The following is a 17,990-nucleotide window of genomic DNA, read 5'->3' as shown; positions in this document are numbered from 1 at the left end:
GATGAATTGGCTGTCATGTTAACTAGCTAGTATTCAGAGATGGTGAACCAACGTAAGCTATTCCAACACAGAAATAGGGTTACATCAACACCGCACACTTAATTACTTAAACACCGAAATAGGTGTCGTAATAACACAGAAATATAGTCAAACTAACACCAAAAATGGTGCTAATCTGGTGGTCTTATCTTGAATTTTAACACGAGGGTGTTTAATTAACACCAAATCGGTGTTACTTATATGGTTTTGACCTTGAATTATGACACAGATCGTGTGTCGAAATAATAAGATGATGATGTTGAAATAATGCAGGGACTGTGTTATATTGATACTTGACATGGTGTAATATTAACACAAAGTAATTAACACATTATACATAGTGTTACTTTTTTCATGTTTTTGCAACACCACCACAAAGTAACACTCAACACTTTTCCTCACACTATCAACCCTGATATGGTGTTGAATCAACACCGAAAATACTAACACAGATCAGAATTTAACACCGCTCTACACCGGCTGTATGTTAAAAGCGTAACACACTCCCTGTGTTAAACGCCAACATTGAGGGGTCTGTGTTGAATTAACACCGCATAGAGGTAGTCACGCTGGAATCACTGCACTTCGTTTAAATTGAGTTGAATTAACACAATCATTTTTTACTGTGTACCAATGCACCATTCAAATCGATACATGCCTGGAGACAAAGAGCAACGTTGTAACAAGCAGCTTAACACACCCGTACTGGTATCCTCGTGAACTCTTCTGTGATAGCTTCCCATAGTTTGGCCAAATTGCGTATGTGATGTTGATACTTTATCCTTTCAAACACCGCATAAGAAAAAGTCAGGTGGATCGAATCAGGAGATCGAGCTGGCCTCTCCACAGACTCACGTAGACCGATCCAGCGATTCGGGAATATTTCGTCCCGCCTTCCTGTTTGGCATACACTAACGGTTCTAAATCAAGTGCCCGTTATCCGCACTCTCAGGCTACACAGTATTTCTATATAGAAACTTTTTCTTCAGAATTACAGGTACCACAGTCAGTCGAACATCATATACGTAATTATGGGCCACTCTGTAGATTCATGTTTCCCTTTGTCCGTCTATGGAAACTAAACTAGGTACAACGTTTACTTTGTTAATAATATTGAATTTCTGTCACTCGAGGGACTTGCCTCAAATTAAAAATCTCCCGTGTAGTAGGTCTGCAGCTAATCTATCCGTTTTGACTGAGGAGTTATTTGTTTTAATACTACACATCAATCAAGTAATTTCCACTCTTTTCTTTCTTCTCTAAGCAGACAGTACTTTTAATCATGTCTCTAAAAATACATTTTTTCTTAATTAATGCTCGTACCGGTTTTCTTCCTCCCCCTAATTAGCAATGTTATTCTTTTCACTCTACTATTTCTAACACTTCCTGATTGATTTTACGAATGCCCGAGCTACTTTTTACCTATCTTTCACCCTTATATCTGAAAATCAGCTAGCCATTTTCCGTTTCTTTTTCTTCTATGATTTTCCTTTGCATAGTAGAATATTCCACACCAAACATTTGATGGCTGTTTTCTTAACTTTTTGCTTATTCTGCGATTTACTTTTCCCTTTAACTTAAAGGCTTCTTTCACCGTGGATATCTCTGCTTTAGTATTACGTTGACATTTCAAGCCTTCACAATAAATACTACCTAAAAGTAGTCACCTGTTGTGTTTCCGCCTTCGAAATTCTGACATGTATTTGCCATAATACATCTTGCTCCTATCGCCATTGCTTTTGCCTTTGCAATACAAAGCTCGTAATTATCCTTCTTCCATATTCCGCACAACTTCCCCTCGAGTTCTTCCTTAAGTTCAGTACATGTAGAGTAAATATTCAGTTCTTTTCTGCGAGAGATTACAGATTGTGTAACTAGCTGAATAAGCCGAGTATATTTTCTTTATTCTGTGTTTGGAAGGATTTTACATCGTCGTAGCTTAAGAATTTAGTTGTTCATAAAGGCAGCCTTTCGTTGTATTTAATGCTGATAAAAGCTAGATGTGATGTATTGTTTGTAAATTAACATTATATTTCGTTTTGATTTGATTTGATTTTAACTTGAGTGGCTCTTTCAGCAGCGAGGCTATATGAGACATGGACCTACAGCTTAGCGTAGAATCCGAACCACATGAGCCAAAAGCGTGTACCCTAAACGCTTAGCCATGTCGGAGCTATATTTCGTTTCGAAACAGAGCAGAAAGTGCTGTCTTAATTAATAGAATAATTTAAAATTACTTCATAAACATGCATCTGTATAAATTAGTACATAGTCACCTTATTACACAGAAAAGGGTTATGCAATTGAAGTAATATATTGTAAGACAGAGAAATGTAATTTTGAAATACCTCGTTATAAATAGTTCCATAGGAGACAACATTTCAAGAAAATGATACACCAAAGGTCAGTAAAAATTGCAAACATCCCACTCCGTCCTCACAACATTGCTTTCCAGTAGCAATCGAATATTGATTCCAAACGTCTGAAGGCAATTAACTGTTATTAAGGTTTAATCGATCTTGAGAGTCTTAAGAAGATAACTTCAAAATTCTACATTTCTGAGTTTTGTAATTGAGCTAGAATTCATGGGCTTAAGTGGACTTAATTATGGTCTTCAACCCAGTTAGATATTTTAAGAATGCAGTGTATCACGTGAAAATTTTCAAGCAATATGTAAGTAACAAGTATAATAACTTTATAATAAACTAAGAATTTTTGTACAAAATTGTCAAATCAATGTATTCATTAATTATTTCAATTAACAAATATGTTCTTTTCTCATTTTAAGAAGAATGGCCTTCGTTTACGTTTATTATTATTATTATTATTATTATTATTATTATTATTATTATTATTATTATTATTATTATTATTATTATTATTATTATTACATTATGACCACCCACCTAATATCTGGTATGACCACCTTTGGCTCGTAGAACAGCCACGATACGGTTTGACATAAAAGCAATGGGACCAAGAGATCTGCACACAAAAGTCACTTAACTGCTGTGAATTCCGCCAAGGGGCGATGAACTCGGATCTAACATTCAATAGGATTCCAAAGTATTCAAATGAGTTAAGATAGGGCAATTTTGAGATCCATGGTAATAAATGAAGTTCAACATTGTGCTTCTTAAACCATTACAATACAACATTGGTCTTATGACAAATAATCATTATCCTGCTGAAAGATGCCATTCCCAGCTGGAAACATGGTCGACATGAATGGATTTGACCAGCAATGACCTGCGGATTGTTAAGGGCCATCATGGTACCCTCCACACGCAATCCCCACTTATTGATTATGTGAAGGTTCCTCAAATCGTAATGGAAGTACTACCAGGCTGTCGGAATCATATTATAAGTATACGTCTCGACCGTTTGTTTCTCTGGAAGACGATGGATTCTTACCCGGCCATCGATGCGATGAATAGAGTATCGTCATTCGTCGGAATAGATAACGTTGTGCCATTGCTCTTTGATCCTACGACAATGGTCACATGTCCACTCTAATCGTTATCGGTAATGTCGTGCGTTTAACATTGGTATACATGTACACTCATGTCCAAAATGATTGTCGCATATCTATAACTGTCTTCTTGTAAGAATATAATTTGATAATGATTTTGCAGGGTACTTTTAATACTGATACTATGTGTATAATCAGAAAATGTATATTTGTGGTAAATTTCATAGGAAAAGAATTATAAATACGGAAATTAGAACGAGTAAAACAAAATGTTGCTAAATGGATAAGAAAGTTTTATTTTCGTTTTATTGTTCGTATTTACTGCTGTTTTGACATGAAATTTGCCACATACATGTCTTTGCCGATTATACAGATACTAACATTATAAGAAATACCGGGCGAATTCGTTATCAAATTATATTCCTACAACAACATATTTATAGACATGCGACAATAATTTTGGATATGAGTGTACAATGTCGGCTGCGATATCTAACAGTATATGGTGAATTATGGGCTCAGACAAATTTATGGTTTGTCCGTTGCTGAAGTCCGCTGATAGTTGTGCCATCGTTTGCGCTCTATCTTGTTGTACCAACCTCGATACTCTATATCGTCCTTTAGTAAGGTGTGGCTGTTCCATGCGTTGTTGTTTTGCTAGGATTTCACCAACCTTTTCATGCCTTTGGAAGACATTAGCCACTCGACAAGTCGCGCTATTTCCGAGTTGCTCATTCCCAGCCGTCTGGTTATTACAATCTGGCTTCTGTCAAACTCTGATATATCGCCTATTTTCTCAATTCTACGAACAGTCATCTCACTAGTGATCGAATAACAACTATGTCACCCTCTGGCGAGAGTTTCTGCTGTGTATCGTGCCTCTTACGTTAACCAAACGATTTTGTTTATAAATATGCTGATCATAATATTTTGGCTAGTCAGTGTACATATTGTTTAATCAATTTCGAATGTATATTTATACTTATAATTAATGACTGAGTAACTATTAAGTTTTCATATTGCGGAAAAAGTAGTCGTTCATTGATGTTTTAAAGTAAATCTTTATTTGCAGTAAATTTACAACATAGGTAACATAGATAAGAGTTTGAAATTATCTATTTACTTTCTCATGTCTCACATTTAACGTTTGACGTGTTTTTCCATGCATTTCGTGTTCTAACTAACAATTAGAGGATTATTTTGGAGGTTCATATCTCCGAAACTGAACATACTAACCTTGGCAAAGTCTGACACCATGCAAAATTGGTCTAGATTGGATGGGTTTTGTCAATCGCCTACGATATATACTATTATTTGTTTTTTTTTTCTGGAAAAGTCAAATTAAGGATAACAAGAACAGGAAAAGGGTTTTGATTTATGTTTATTCATCAATTGATTGATGGTAGCGAGCTTCTACCATTTGACTCTATTGGCATATGTGTGTCTATCTGTCGGTTCATCAGTGTGTTTCACCATAACTCTTGTGAAATGTATCTAATTTTGATGAATCTTGGTATATGTCTTCCTTCTAATAGTAGAAATGACCCTGTTAATTGGAGTTTGCAGTCTCCCAAGAAAAAGGGGCTAAAATTGCCCCATATTGTAAAAGAAAGTAGATATAATACAATATGCTAATTATAAGTAATTATCGTTTTTGTCACACAGTCTTTGAGCAAAACCTACTTTTTTAAAAAAAAAAAACTAAATATCGACCAAGGTGGTGTGTCTGAAGTCAAAGAGTTAGTTACAAATGTTAACAGTTTAGATTGGCGAAACTGTTACACATCGATATTTTAATAAAAAATATTGTAATATGACACAAATTATTTAATAAGGGTAAAGGATATTTTATTAACTAATGTTCTTAATATTTTGTAAATTTTTCGTATTTTAAATGGAAATAAAATTCAGTTCCCAGTTCTGGTGTTGTTGGGTCGTTCACATTTTAGAACAATCAAAAAAGTCTCGTAGTAACTTAAAACTATGTTCAGATAAAAACATTCCTTTTAATAGGAAATACAACTTATGTAGGAATTTGTCGACTCAATAGCAAACACTTCCTACTTCGAGTCATGAGCAAATTCTTGCAATAGCGGAAGATAATGTCGCGACCAAAAACTAGGAAGAGAAGGTAGGATGACAAAGGAGTAGTGAACTCGAGAGAGTATTCAAGTGACCAACACAGAGGAAAGTTTCACCTCATCATCCTCTCCGATGAAAAACTTGGAGAGTACAAGCTGGTTATGAATTGCTAAACACATAACTAATGTTCAATTTACATTGTTAATCTTACTTCCATCAAATATAGTACTTCTGTATGAACATATTAGTCGTTGCTAGAATTGTCATAAGGCCACAGCATCAGTTTTGGGTATTTTTTAAAAATCTGATGTGTTTAGTGTTATTTGATAAATTAAGTCATTTCACACAAGGTCAATTGCCTGTACTAATGTTAACTAAATAAATTGAAGTCGTTATAAGTAATAGATATTAGCCCCATACTAATTATGTTTTATTAATTTATGAGCAACGTGTGGATTAGAAACCGTGCTTAGAGACCGTGTGTTATTTCTAAAGTTAAGAGTGTAGTTTTACACACCGAGTAAATAAAATGAAAACTATAGGCTATGTGTCATTTGTAATCAAAGAGGTAATTTTTAGCACCATAGAATTAGTTTTTGTCAATTATTTCGTGAAGTACATGTGCGAATTTACTGCCTACCAGTTGATTTGTTCATCTTAGTATCATATATCGATTTATATAAGTCTTATTTTTCCACATATTATAATTAATCATAATATTAGGATATATATCATTAATCATATCATATACTGTTGCTAGTGTCGTAAGAAATCGAACCCAAAGAGATGTGAGGATTATAGAACTATTAGTCTCATATCTCATGCAGCTAAAATTCTGCTCCGAATACTGAACAGAAGGTTATATGGAAAAACAAATAAAGATGTTAAGGAAGAGCAGTTCGGGTTCAGAAGAGGCAAGGGCACAAGAGATGCTATTGGATTATTAAGGGTGATCGGTGAAAGGTTTATAGAAAAAGGGAAAGAGGTGTATGTTGTATTTATTGATCTAGAAAAGGCTTTTGACCGCGTGAATTGGGAATTGTTGTTGGGAGTTCTAACAAAGATAGGGTTGGAATGGACCATAAGAAACTTATACATGAAACAACAAGTAAGTGTTGGGATAGGGGAAGAACTGACGGAAGAGAGTGCAATTGGAAGGGGAGTTCGACAAGGATGCTGCCTCTCGCCAACACTATTTAATGTCTATCTAGAAGAAATAGTGAAAAAGAGCCTACATGATGATGATGGCATTTCGGTAGGAGGTAGAATGATTAGATGTATAAGATTTGCAGACGATATGGCGCTTGTTGCGGAATCTGAAAAGAAAATCAATAAAATGTTAGAAAAAATGAGAAAGGGCTTTGAGGAATATGGGATGAAGATAAATGTTAGAAAGACAAAAGCCATGGTGATTGGAACGAAGGGGTCTGTGTCAAATATAAAAGTAGGGGGGAGAAAATAGAACAAGTGAATAGTTTTCGATACCTGGGTAGTGTTCTTAGTAATGACATGAAATGCGAACGTGAAATAAAAGCAAGGATAGGAATGGCGAAAGAAGCCTTTAAAAGAAAGAAAAGTCTGTTTTGTGGGACCTTGAACAAAGAGTTGAGAAAAAGACTCATAAAATGCTTCGTGTGGAGTGTTGTATTGTATGGGGCGGAAACGTGGACATTACGTAAAGGTGACGAAAATCGACTAGAAGCCTTAGAAATGTGGGTGTCGAGAAGAATGGAAAGAATTAGTTGGGTCGAGCGGAAAACGAATGAGAGAGTGTTAGAAATGTTGGGTGAGAAAAGAACACTTTTAGATATTATTAGGAAGAGGAAGAGAAACTGGTTGGGACATTGCCTAAGAAGAGATTGTACTGTATCATGAGGGACGTCCTAGAGGGTATGGTGGCGAGAAAGAGAGGGAGGGGGCGAAAGAGACTACAATTAATGGATGATATTAAAACAGAAAGATCATACGCGAAGACGAAAAGGTTAGCGGAGGACCGTGGAGCATGGAAGCTTCTCAGCTGCAGCAAGTGACCTGCCAATAAAGGCAGAATACCTATGATGATGATGATGAGTGTCATATTAACTAGCTCAAATAATATATAATTCAGAATCAGTTTAATCTTAACAGATGGCGTTGTTATCGTACAACGTCAGTTTTCAGGTTTTTAAGGAAAACTACGGTTGAGGACTTAGACTTTGCATATGATCTTCAGCACAATGAAATCGATCGATATATATATATATATATATATATATATATATATATATATATATATATATATATATATATATATATATATATATATATATATATATATATATATTATTTCTTGACATTTTCCCCGGAATTTGAACAGTAATGTTGAATTTTCATACTCACTGTAACGCATTATTTATTTAAAGGAAATTAAAATAGAAAAGCTGTATACTTAACATGAAACGTTCAAGACAACATGCGAGGTAACTAATGTATCTAGCACTAATGTGCTGTTTATATTCCATCAAGGTTATTATTATGTTAATGGACAAGCATTTTCGTCATGAATAATCGACATAACATCTTTATTGACACATGTTACGTGCATTGTGTGTGTAATTTGTCTTGTAACCCTTCTTCCCATTACTGTTGCTTCATCACGATTGCATTTCATTTAGAAGCGGATATTCTTGGACAGAAACACTTATTTGATGGATATTCCTGAACCTGAATAACCACTTGCTTCATAGCCTGATCGATGGCTGTTAACACCAGATTTGAAGGCACATCATTTTGTAATTTATATAACCATATACGAAATAAACATTTCTTTTAGTACGTTGGTTGTAATATAGCATACAGTAAATCATTTAATATCAAAGTGATTAATCACGTACTGCTAATAAGAGATTTATTGCTTATTTCTTCTTACCAGCTAATTATATCTTGAAATGTGTACTAAAATACACATACGCATAGCAAGCAGTATGAAGTATTGAGTACTTGCACCATCTTTGATTTTAGCACATTGATTTATATGATGCAAAGTGTTCTAAAATATTTATACGAATAGTAAGCCAGTATTAATTGGTGAAACTTGCACCACTTTTGTTTGTAGCACTTTGATTTATATGTTGAAAAGTGTACTAAAATATACATGCGCATAGTAAGCCAATATCAGGTGTTGAGTACTTGCACTATCTTTGCTTTTAGCACATTGATTTAATAGGAGAGTGTTCTCTTAGGTTTGGAATAAACGGGGGTTTTAATAACTTGGTTTTTTCAAATCCATTTAAGTATATGTTGCTTTTGTGAACTGAGATATATAATATTAATATTTGTAAATCGAATTCAACTTAGGTAATAGTAAGTATTATAATATCCCGAACATGGCTCTGTTGACAAACAACCTACACATCCTTGTTTTTAAATATTAACCTTGTGCGTCCTACTACTCCTTACTACTGTGACAGACGACGGAAACATTAGTGACAACACTGGTCATGTGACGGCGAAGGACCACTATCGCCATCGCCACACGGGATCACTTATATAACCAGGACGATCACAGCGATCATTATCAGTCTACGGCTGGTCACATTTACTCTCTCTCAGCTTGCCTGGAGCTTTGAGAGGAACCTAACCCAAAGTCTTTATCTCGCTAGGAGCGGTAGACCTCCTTTCATACCCACTTAATTTGCCCGGAGCTCTGTTGAAACTTCTAACCTCAGTCACTTAGATTGCGTGGAGCTTTGGAGATCTTAAATTTACTCTCACTAGCTTGCTCGAAGCTTTGTGGAAACTTTTCCGTAGGCTGGTTGGGCCTTTTGATAACATATTTTACCTAAGTATTAGAGAAGTTTACATCATAGTAATTTTTGTAATATACTGTTCATAGAAAAGAGAATTTTGTAATAAAACTTGGTAGTGGGGAAAGAACGATTCCGGACTAGAATTGGCTTTACTTATGCTCTACCTATACCTACATAAGCAGAACGTTACAATATAGATATAAAACCTTACCGGGAATTCTCTTAACACTTAGGATCTACTTTGTCATTACGTGCTTATCTACCACTTACCTCCTATGTATCCTAAACGTCTATGTGAGTCCATATTCATCCATGTGAGTCCTGTGTGCGTGAATGTCCAAAGATAAGATATGTCAATTGTTATATTTCATTAAGCTAAACAATCATATGATTTAGGATAAACACACGTACTTAGTTTACGAGAAAAATATTTCTTTAACATGAAAATTGATGTATGAAAACCACGTCACATAATAAAATGAAGATAACATTAAAACACACACCCGTTCAATCTCTCTATAATATCAACATGATTATAATAAATACTATCGTTCATGTTATATTTTACACTTACCTAGATATAAAATTTTCACTGGCTTTGAAATTGCACTTTTAGTTAACAAAATGAAAGGTACATGTGTAACTTCTGAATGGAGGCGATAGAACCTATTCTCGGGACTCTGAATCAATTTTAAAATAACATATTGCTATCTATTTTCGTTCTTGTTTTATGGTGATCAGTGTTATAACCTTAAGTACTAGCAAATTTTTACCACTACCGGTTTTGGTAGAGTAATACAAGTGAGGACGGTATCATTCTTTACATGCTGAATCGATTACGAAACACCACCTTGGTCTCTTACTGTTGTATTGCAATTAAGAGCCTGATATACTAACAATAATACAAAATTTACCATTTGTCTTTTGCTGGTTTATTCATAAGGGAAAGAAGATAATGAAATGCAACTTACCGCAATCATAGATAATGTTATTCTACAACAGAGAATACAAACCTGAAGAATTTTTCGAAATTGCAATCCATTGTTGCCAGAAAGCATTTTCCCGCAACATCTAAGTAAAGGCCGCGATTAGAAGTACGAACCCGACTACATTTGATTACGTATCATGTTGTTTTGAAATCCTGTGAACTATTTTTAAATAACATTATTAATTTTAATAACTGTATGTAAAAGCTATTAAAATACAGTTCAAGTTGTCCTCTAACTTGATGCCCCCGAACATTGTTCCCAATTTGATCTCACTTCTTCTAAGTTCGTGCCTGATTACCTGTAATGTGGTAAGTGATGCCAAATCTAAATTAGGTTTTGTTTTGTTTCTATGAATACAGTATGATTCTAATAGACCCCCTGATTTTTGTTAAGACTGAAGAATATTTGTAAAAATTCCTTTAAATCTGAATTTACCTAGAATATTGCGCACTATAGCTATGAATATATTGCTATCATCTATATGTATGTGTTACAATATGTGAGGATATTGGGAAATATTCCAGTACTTTTAAAAGACTATACTTGCATAGCTGCCCGAATATAGCACATAAATTTGTTTCTCTCATAGATCTGTGTACTCCCCAGCTTGTGGTTCTATTTTTTAATGAAACAAAATCAGGTAATTTTAATATTTATTAATATACATGGTTCGTATTGTAAAGTTAATTAAAGTTACTTTTTCTCAATGCAATGTAGTTTTTGAAAATCATTTTTACCAGACGAGGCGCGTTATATTTTCGTACATCTCACTTAAAATAAGAACGGAAAGAAATTAAATTTAAATGGTAATTTCTGTGTTCCCTCTAACTCTATGTAGTGTGTTTTTTTTTCTTTTTTTACGTAATGCTTATTATTTAGCCCACTTACTTCGCTGTGTATGTAGAAAAGCTTTTCAATCAGCGTAATCCTTCTTTCTGCCTAAGTTCCCCTGCTCTTCCTTTTATTTTTCGTGAAGAGAAAAGACGTTGCTGAACCAATAAAGTAGCTCTCTGCATTCTTGATGCCCAGGAAACGTTTCTCGCGGTAAACCAGAGGAAAAATTTCACCGTCATCCGTGCGTTCTTTCTCTTTGGCCTTTGTTCGTAAAACTCTTAGAATAAACAATCAAAGCTACAAAGGAACAGGCGAATAATTGGATCCTTTGATTGAATCCTTTGATTACTTCCCTTTTGCTTATAACTGTACAATATAACAACCAGTTTTTCTTCTACTTTTCCCTCTTCGATTCTTCTTCGTCGTTTTCTACATTTTTCTGAAGAAACAAGCTTAAATATCGGAAAAGACAAGGAAAAACCCGTTGTGACGTTTTATTTCCGCGTCTTTTGTGCACGTGGAATTGCTTTGTTTCTTTTATATGTTTCTTTTGATTCGATAGTTCTTTCTCTTTTATTTTTATTTTACTTAATTATTTTTTAAAAATTATTTTCCTTCATTATTTAGTGTACAAAGAGAAACAATGATTTCTGAATTGTGAATCAATTTTAAGTCAAAATTAGCTTTACAAATCATGTAATACGACGTAAATGCAAGTTCACAGCAAACAATAAAATATTCGAAGAATAAATATGAAATCCCTAAATGACATAAGTTTTGATATTTTTTTCTTGATAATCTAACGTCAGAGAAAATTTTGAGAAAATGGTTTCTATAAATTTTGAACACTAAGATTTTTTAAAAATAAAATTTATTTAACTTTTAGAATCTTCTTAAGGAAATATTCGTTATTTCCGTTAGCTTTGTTTGTCCATCGCAGTGTCTGGAACTTCTTGAATGTCAAGCGCGTCATAACAAACATTAATTGGACCACAATTTTCGAACCAGCATCCATGATTTACGCACCCGTCCTAGAATCAATTAATCTTGAAAGAAAGTGACTTATGTATGCGTTTCGCGTACGTATGTAACCGTATTACTTCTTCGAGATCTCTGTCCCCTTATATAACGTTCCAAATTTTCATATTTTTTTTTCTTTTCTGGAAAACTTTGAATAAATATTATAATATCAGTAGTACTCATAGTTGTGGTAAACATAATGTATTATATAAACTAGATGTTAGAAGTGATCTCTAGTGATGATAATTGGTTCATAAAGGCAGCCAATCAAGAAAGAATTAAAGATGAGCATAATATGACAAATTTCGAAGTACTCAAATTGAAATAAAGTTCATAAATATTAAATCTACGTTAGTCTGATAGATTTTCTTTAATACTTTTCTTAAGACTTTCAACTGTGCGAAGAAAACCAGAAATTAGAATACATATAAATCATTTCTTGATTCTAAATTCATATTTAATAAACTTGCTAGTTGCTCTGTCGGAAACAGAACGATACACACATGGTTGAAAATTGTCCTAAGATATTCAATAGTAGAAAAGGTAGACAATTTTAATTTTCTTTTTCGAAAAATCTGTAATATTTGTAAGCTTCAGATTTTAAATTGTCCTAAACAATGTAATCAAATTTGAGAAATTAATGCAATTAATAACTTTTTATCTGTAACAGGCCCTTAATTTTGGCTGTTTTTAACATCCTCTTAGAGTTTATTTTTTAAAATATAAACCTTTATAATCAATTACCCACGAATAATGAAAACTATGGATACAAATTGTAAGTTGTATTAAGCTTATATCCATGACTAGAATATGGTATACGTTTCAATCCATAAATCTTACACGTAGTGACTTTGGCATGAAGAACTTAACGCGTTTCTTCTAAGTGTGTGAATTATTGTTGCAAATTTTTCTTCACTACATATGAGTCCAAACTTTCTAGAAACCATGTTTAGCGTCATACAAGAACTAACGAGATAGTGTACGGATGTGCTATTTTGAATTAAGTAAAATGTTTAAAATATTTAGTTAATAGTTTACATTAACAATGAATTACTCTTCCATAGATATAAGATATTGATATGCATGAGGCACATTAGTTCTTATTTTAAAACTTTGTAAGAGTATAAAATATAAATTTACTTTCTTTGTGATTTGGGAAAACAATGGAAGAATAGGAATAAATAATTTGATATTATACGTATTGTTACTTCTAGATGGAATGGGATAGTTCTTCCAATAGAAACATATACACTGTACAAGATGAGACATTTTTTCTGATACAAGACAGCCCAACTCTTTTTCTTGACAACCGTAACGTGCTTCTCTATGTGGTTAGTACTTAAGGAAAACTATAATTGCATATTGCCGAGAGTTAAAAGTAAAAATTAACTACTACCAAACCTAATGACATCGAAACCGCTTGTAATTTTCCTCTCGCTTTCCAGTATTATACACCACTTGATGCATGTTTCAAGATTCTATCGTAAATTACTTAAGAGTTTACGGGAGATAATAAATTATCATGTTGCAACCTTAGACAAGTTTGATGCTGTTAATCGAATCTAATTCCTAAGATGTTAGAATAAAATGTGAATTAATTCAGCAAATTAAAACTGATTTTATTAAGAAAGTTGATCGAACTCCATAGCAATTGTTAATTTGAATTAATAAAATTTCAACAAAATGTTTAAATTTTCATACAAAATGTGTGTAGTTGTTTTGAATGTTTTTTGAAAGTTACATGAAGTTGATCATACTATACATATTACTTTAGAAATTAAGTTATCTGTTTTTCAGTTGTCAAGAGGATTGCAATAGCTGTGAGAATTATATAAGTTTTGTAAAGTAAAAATTACGTGATTTTTTTTCCTTCGCAATGCGTTAGTGATAATTTTCATACTTTATTTGCAGCCCCAGAGAAGAGTCTCGAGATAACCCAAACGAGGTTAATCAACAACACAATCAACATTACGTGTGCAGCCAGAGGCGTATTTCCTGAGCCCAGAATGACATTAACCAGAGATTCTACTAACAAACAAAAGTAAGTATTACTCTTTCTAGTTTATCGTTTATTTTCTTTTTAGTTTAACGTCCCAATAGTAAGCACAGAGGATAAGAAAAACAGTGGTATAATATTGAGAGTAACGGCGAATGAAGAAAGTGTATTTGGTGAGGGGAAGAACGGGAGAACCCTGAGAAAGTCCACAGACATGATGTTTGACTATCACAAAGCCCATTTGGCGAAAGATGGGATTGGACCATGAGTCCCACGCACGAGAGGTAGGCGCTCTATCACTAAGTGACCACGTTATTGTTCAATCTTTTATATCGTGTCTGCATTGCATGATTATATATTAAGCTTGAATAGTTGATACACACAATCCTCTTATCATAAGTCTTGAAAATTTTCTGTTACAATCTTATTTTCTGAATGCACTTAAAAGTATATGTTTTCTCATACGAGAAAGTAATACATAAGAAATTACAAACTATGGATCATTTTTTTTCTTTCTCCTCGCTAAATCAAACAAATACATTTAGAAACTTTACTGTAGCATATACGTGCTTATGGAGATGAATAACGTTTTGTTCAGACTTAGGGTTACCAGATCTTCGGGTAGTGCTCGGAGTTCTCGGATGCATTCTACGGATCTACTGACCAACAGAATATATCTAAGGGGTCTGAAAACTCAGTGTTGGAGCGCTCAGCTCTGTCTCTTGTTGTTTGGCCTTTTCTACTTGTTTCTGCTATCTCAAGCACTGCATATAGGTCTGTTTCATAAGTTTCTATCAGATTAATCTTTTCGCGTTCGAAGCGTTTCTCCCGTTATTCCTTAGCAAACTGAGCTTTGAAAGACAGGTCATGAAACAGTTTTTGTTCCTGCTTTCGTAACATATTTAATACTCTTAAAGATCGTCATCAAGTTTAACGTTTTCATCTTCTCCGCATATTACTTTTCTAATGATAGTAGTTATAACAACGCCGTTATTTCCAACTTTCTTGTTGTTTTGCGAGTTTTCTTTTCAAGTTCATTATTTGAATGTCTGGTTTCGTTCTAAGCCGTAGAACATTCTTTGTGTATTCTGGTTTTCCTTAAAATAAGTTCATCATCTATATCGTCACCCCTATAGTCATGATCTACATCTATTGCCTTTAAAGTCGTTTCAGCAGCAACTGTAGATGTTGTTTCTCATGCATGATCGTCCTTTATACTTGATTCGCTCTTACTGCTAGTATATATTTCAATAGGCACATGAGAGATGTTGAAAATGTCACTTCTTGAATCAATTATTTGATTATTCACTATATTGTCTCCGGCATCTGGTTTATGGTTAATAGAAAAATCTCCTTTACCGGCTAACACTAGTGATGTTAAATCCTTCAATTCTTCAGCTTCACCGGCTGCCACTACAAAAGATGACTTGTATCTTATTGTTGAGTCGTATTTACAACTGTTGGATCTACAGAATCGTTTAGTGTATATTTTAGACATAATCTGCATCTGTTATTGTTACTACGATCTGTATCAATATGAACTTCTGACCTCTCACTTGATCCCGAATAATGGTGATTAGTTAATCCTGACTACTCACTTTTGTAGAGCCTAAATACGGATAATAGTCATCGTCTGTAGAGAACTCGGTAATTTTAACTTTTGCTAGTTTCATTGCTATAATTTCATTCTTGCATTCTATAACAACGAAAAAGTGCAGATGAATTGTAAAGAAATATATATATATATATATATATATATATATATATATATATATATATATATATATATATATATATATATATATATATATATATATAATATTTCATATGATGCTATTGTCAGATAGTATATACATATTATCTGACAATAGCATCATACAAGCTTGTATTATGTGATTGAAAGATATTTTTGTAATATTGAAAAGGCTACATTTTTAAATCAATAATATAACAGAAATATATGCAATATGTTCAAAGTTTAATTCATTTATAATTGGAATTATATAACTGTCACTTATGGGCCAGTACACATTTTAATTAAAACTACTAAATTACTTGTTATAAATTTTGTGCCGAAGATGGAAAGTGTCACATACGCACAAAATATATCTATATTTCAATGTTTCAGTATTAACAAAATGGGATGCAATACGGTTTAAATAAATCCAGGGTAAATTACAATTTGAGGTTTGATCTGTTGAATCGTATTTTTCTGGTTGTTGTCCTTCTATTGTACCTACAAGTTAAAGGAGATTATAGAAATGGAATAAGCTGATGAGATGTCTAGTGAAATGGAGACGGGTATTAATGTTTTAGATGGGATTCAAATCTACGAATTATAAATGCTGTGGTCAACAATGTAGTTCTGTAAACCACCCGACTACAACATATGACTTAGAGTAATTCGGGGGGAGGGGAATGAACATAGTAAGCGCGAAAATGAAGAAATCTTACGCAGAAAGGGTAGCATGGCTAATTGACAATTATATATAAATATGACACACCTTCTGTATTCTAGAAATAAAGTATGGTTCATATCGTGTCTGAAGTAACGTGAAAAGAAAGAAATGAATCATATAAAGTAAAACATTCACTTTACCCTAGACGTGGAGGTAAAGTGATATATACATATGGGGTGAAATGCCCCCGACGTAAGTAAATAACAAGATGTAGACCGCTATATAATGAGTATACAGCTAACGAAGAATACCTACATGATGCAGAAGTACAAAAGCTATTGTGTAGAAATGCTTAGAAAGCAAATAGACCAACCAGAGATCGTGTCCAAAGTACCGCCTCGGGGACATTGAGTTGTCTAACCTTACAAGAAACAGCACAAAATTTGAGTTCCCAATAGGTCTTGAACCCAGGTTCCTATTATACCAGATTGTGGTTTGGAGGACAGACAAGAAATAATTAGATGTAGAACTGTTCTTTATTCGTAGAACGTAAACATAAACTTCTACAGAATAAAATATGTGTATAGCATAAAATGATTAACAGGACTATTCACATAACCCAAAATATGTTAGTCACTTCACCACATCGTTTTTTTATTAAAAAAAAACATGTTTTGCATCTTTATGTTCGCAATATATTGAGGCATATCTATGTACGTTCGTACCTAATAATCGCCTCATGCTGCTGTAGAAGTATTGGGTACAACACGATTACTTCAGGAATGAATTGCCCTACTTTTCTTTTTTATATTACAATTGCAACAAAAATGACTACAAATCTACTCACCTTCCCTGCTGACCGTGCTCGCTGCATTCAATAATTCACTTCTTTCCTCTGTACACTACCTTCTTCGTCAGATCCAGACTCAATACTTCACACACAGGGGCTATGTAAGGTTAACGTCTATCATTCTTTGTTGCTACATATTATTAACCTTAACTCTATTCACTTCACATCCATATTTTCACTTCCCCCCTAATTACTCTATATTCTCTTAAAGCTACTATGCATTTAAAAATTCCCATCATTATCGTATGATTCCAATTATCCTATGAATACAATGGTAAATGAATGAATACTACACACACACGCACAGACACACACACGCACACACACACACACACACACACACACACACATATATATATATATATATATATATATATATATATATATATAATGTGTATGTGTGTGTGTGTGTATTTAATTGCACATATTTGCTAGGCCTACAACAGTCAGAGAAGTTTTAATTATGAGTGGAAATAAATATACCAACCCCAACTGTTTTGTGGATGCACCAAAATAGGGTT

The 17,990-nt window shown here is 33.6% G+C and overlaps 1 protein-coding gene across 2 annotated transcripts in view; it reads left to right on the top strand.

Moving 5' to 3' along the window:
• LOC145660632 (uncharacterized) overlaps nt 1-17,990 on the top strand; it is an 851,473-nt gene that overhangs the window by 430,461 nt on the left and 403,022 nt on the right. For both annotated transcript variants that reach the window (XM_081725913.1, XM_081725912.1), the window contains exon 2: nt 14,136-14,265. In XM_081725913.1, coding sequence (XP_081582039.1) covers nt 14,136-14,265 — 130 coding nt within the window. The remainder of the gene's footprint in view (nt 1-14,135; nt 14,266-17,990) is intronic.

This window comes from Thermobia domestica, chromosome 9 (assembly GCF_964235325.1).
Source record: "Thermobia domestica chromosome 9, izTheDome1.hap1.1, whole genome shotgun sequence".
Lineage (NCBI taxonomy): Eukaryota > Metazoa > Arthropoda > Insecta > Zygentoma > Lepismatidae > Thermobia > Thermobia domestica.
This window is presented reverse-complemented; position numbering and strand designations above follow the sequence as displayed.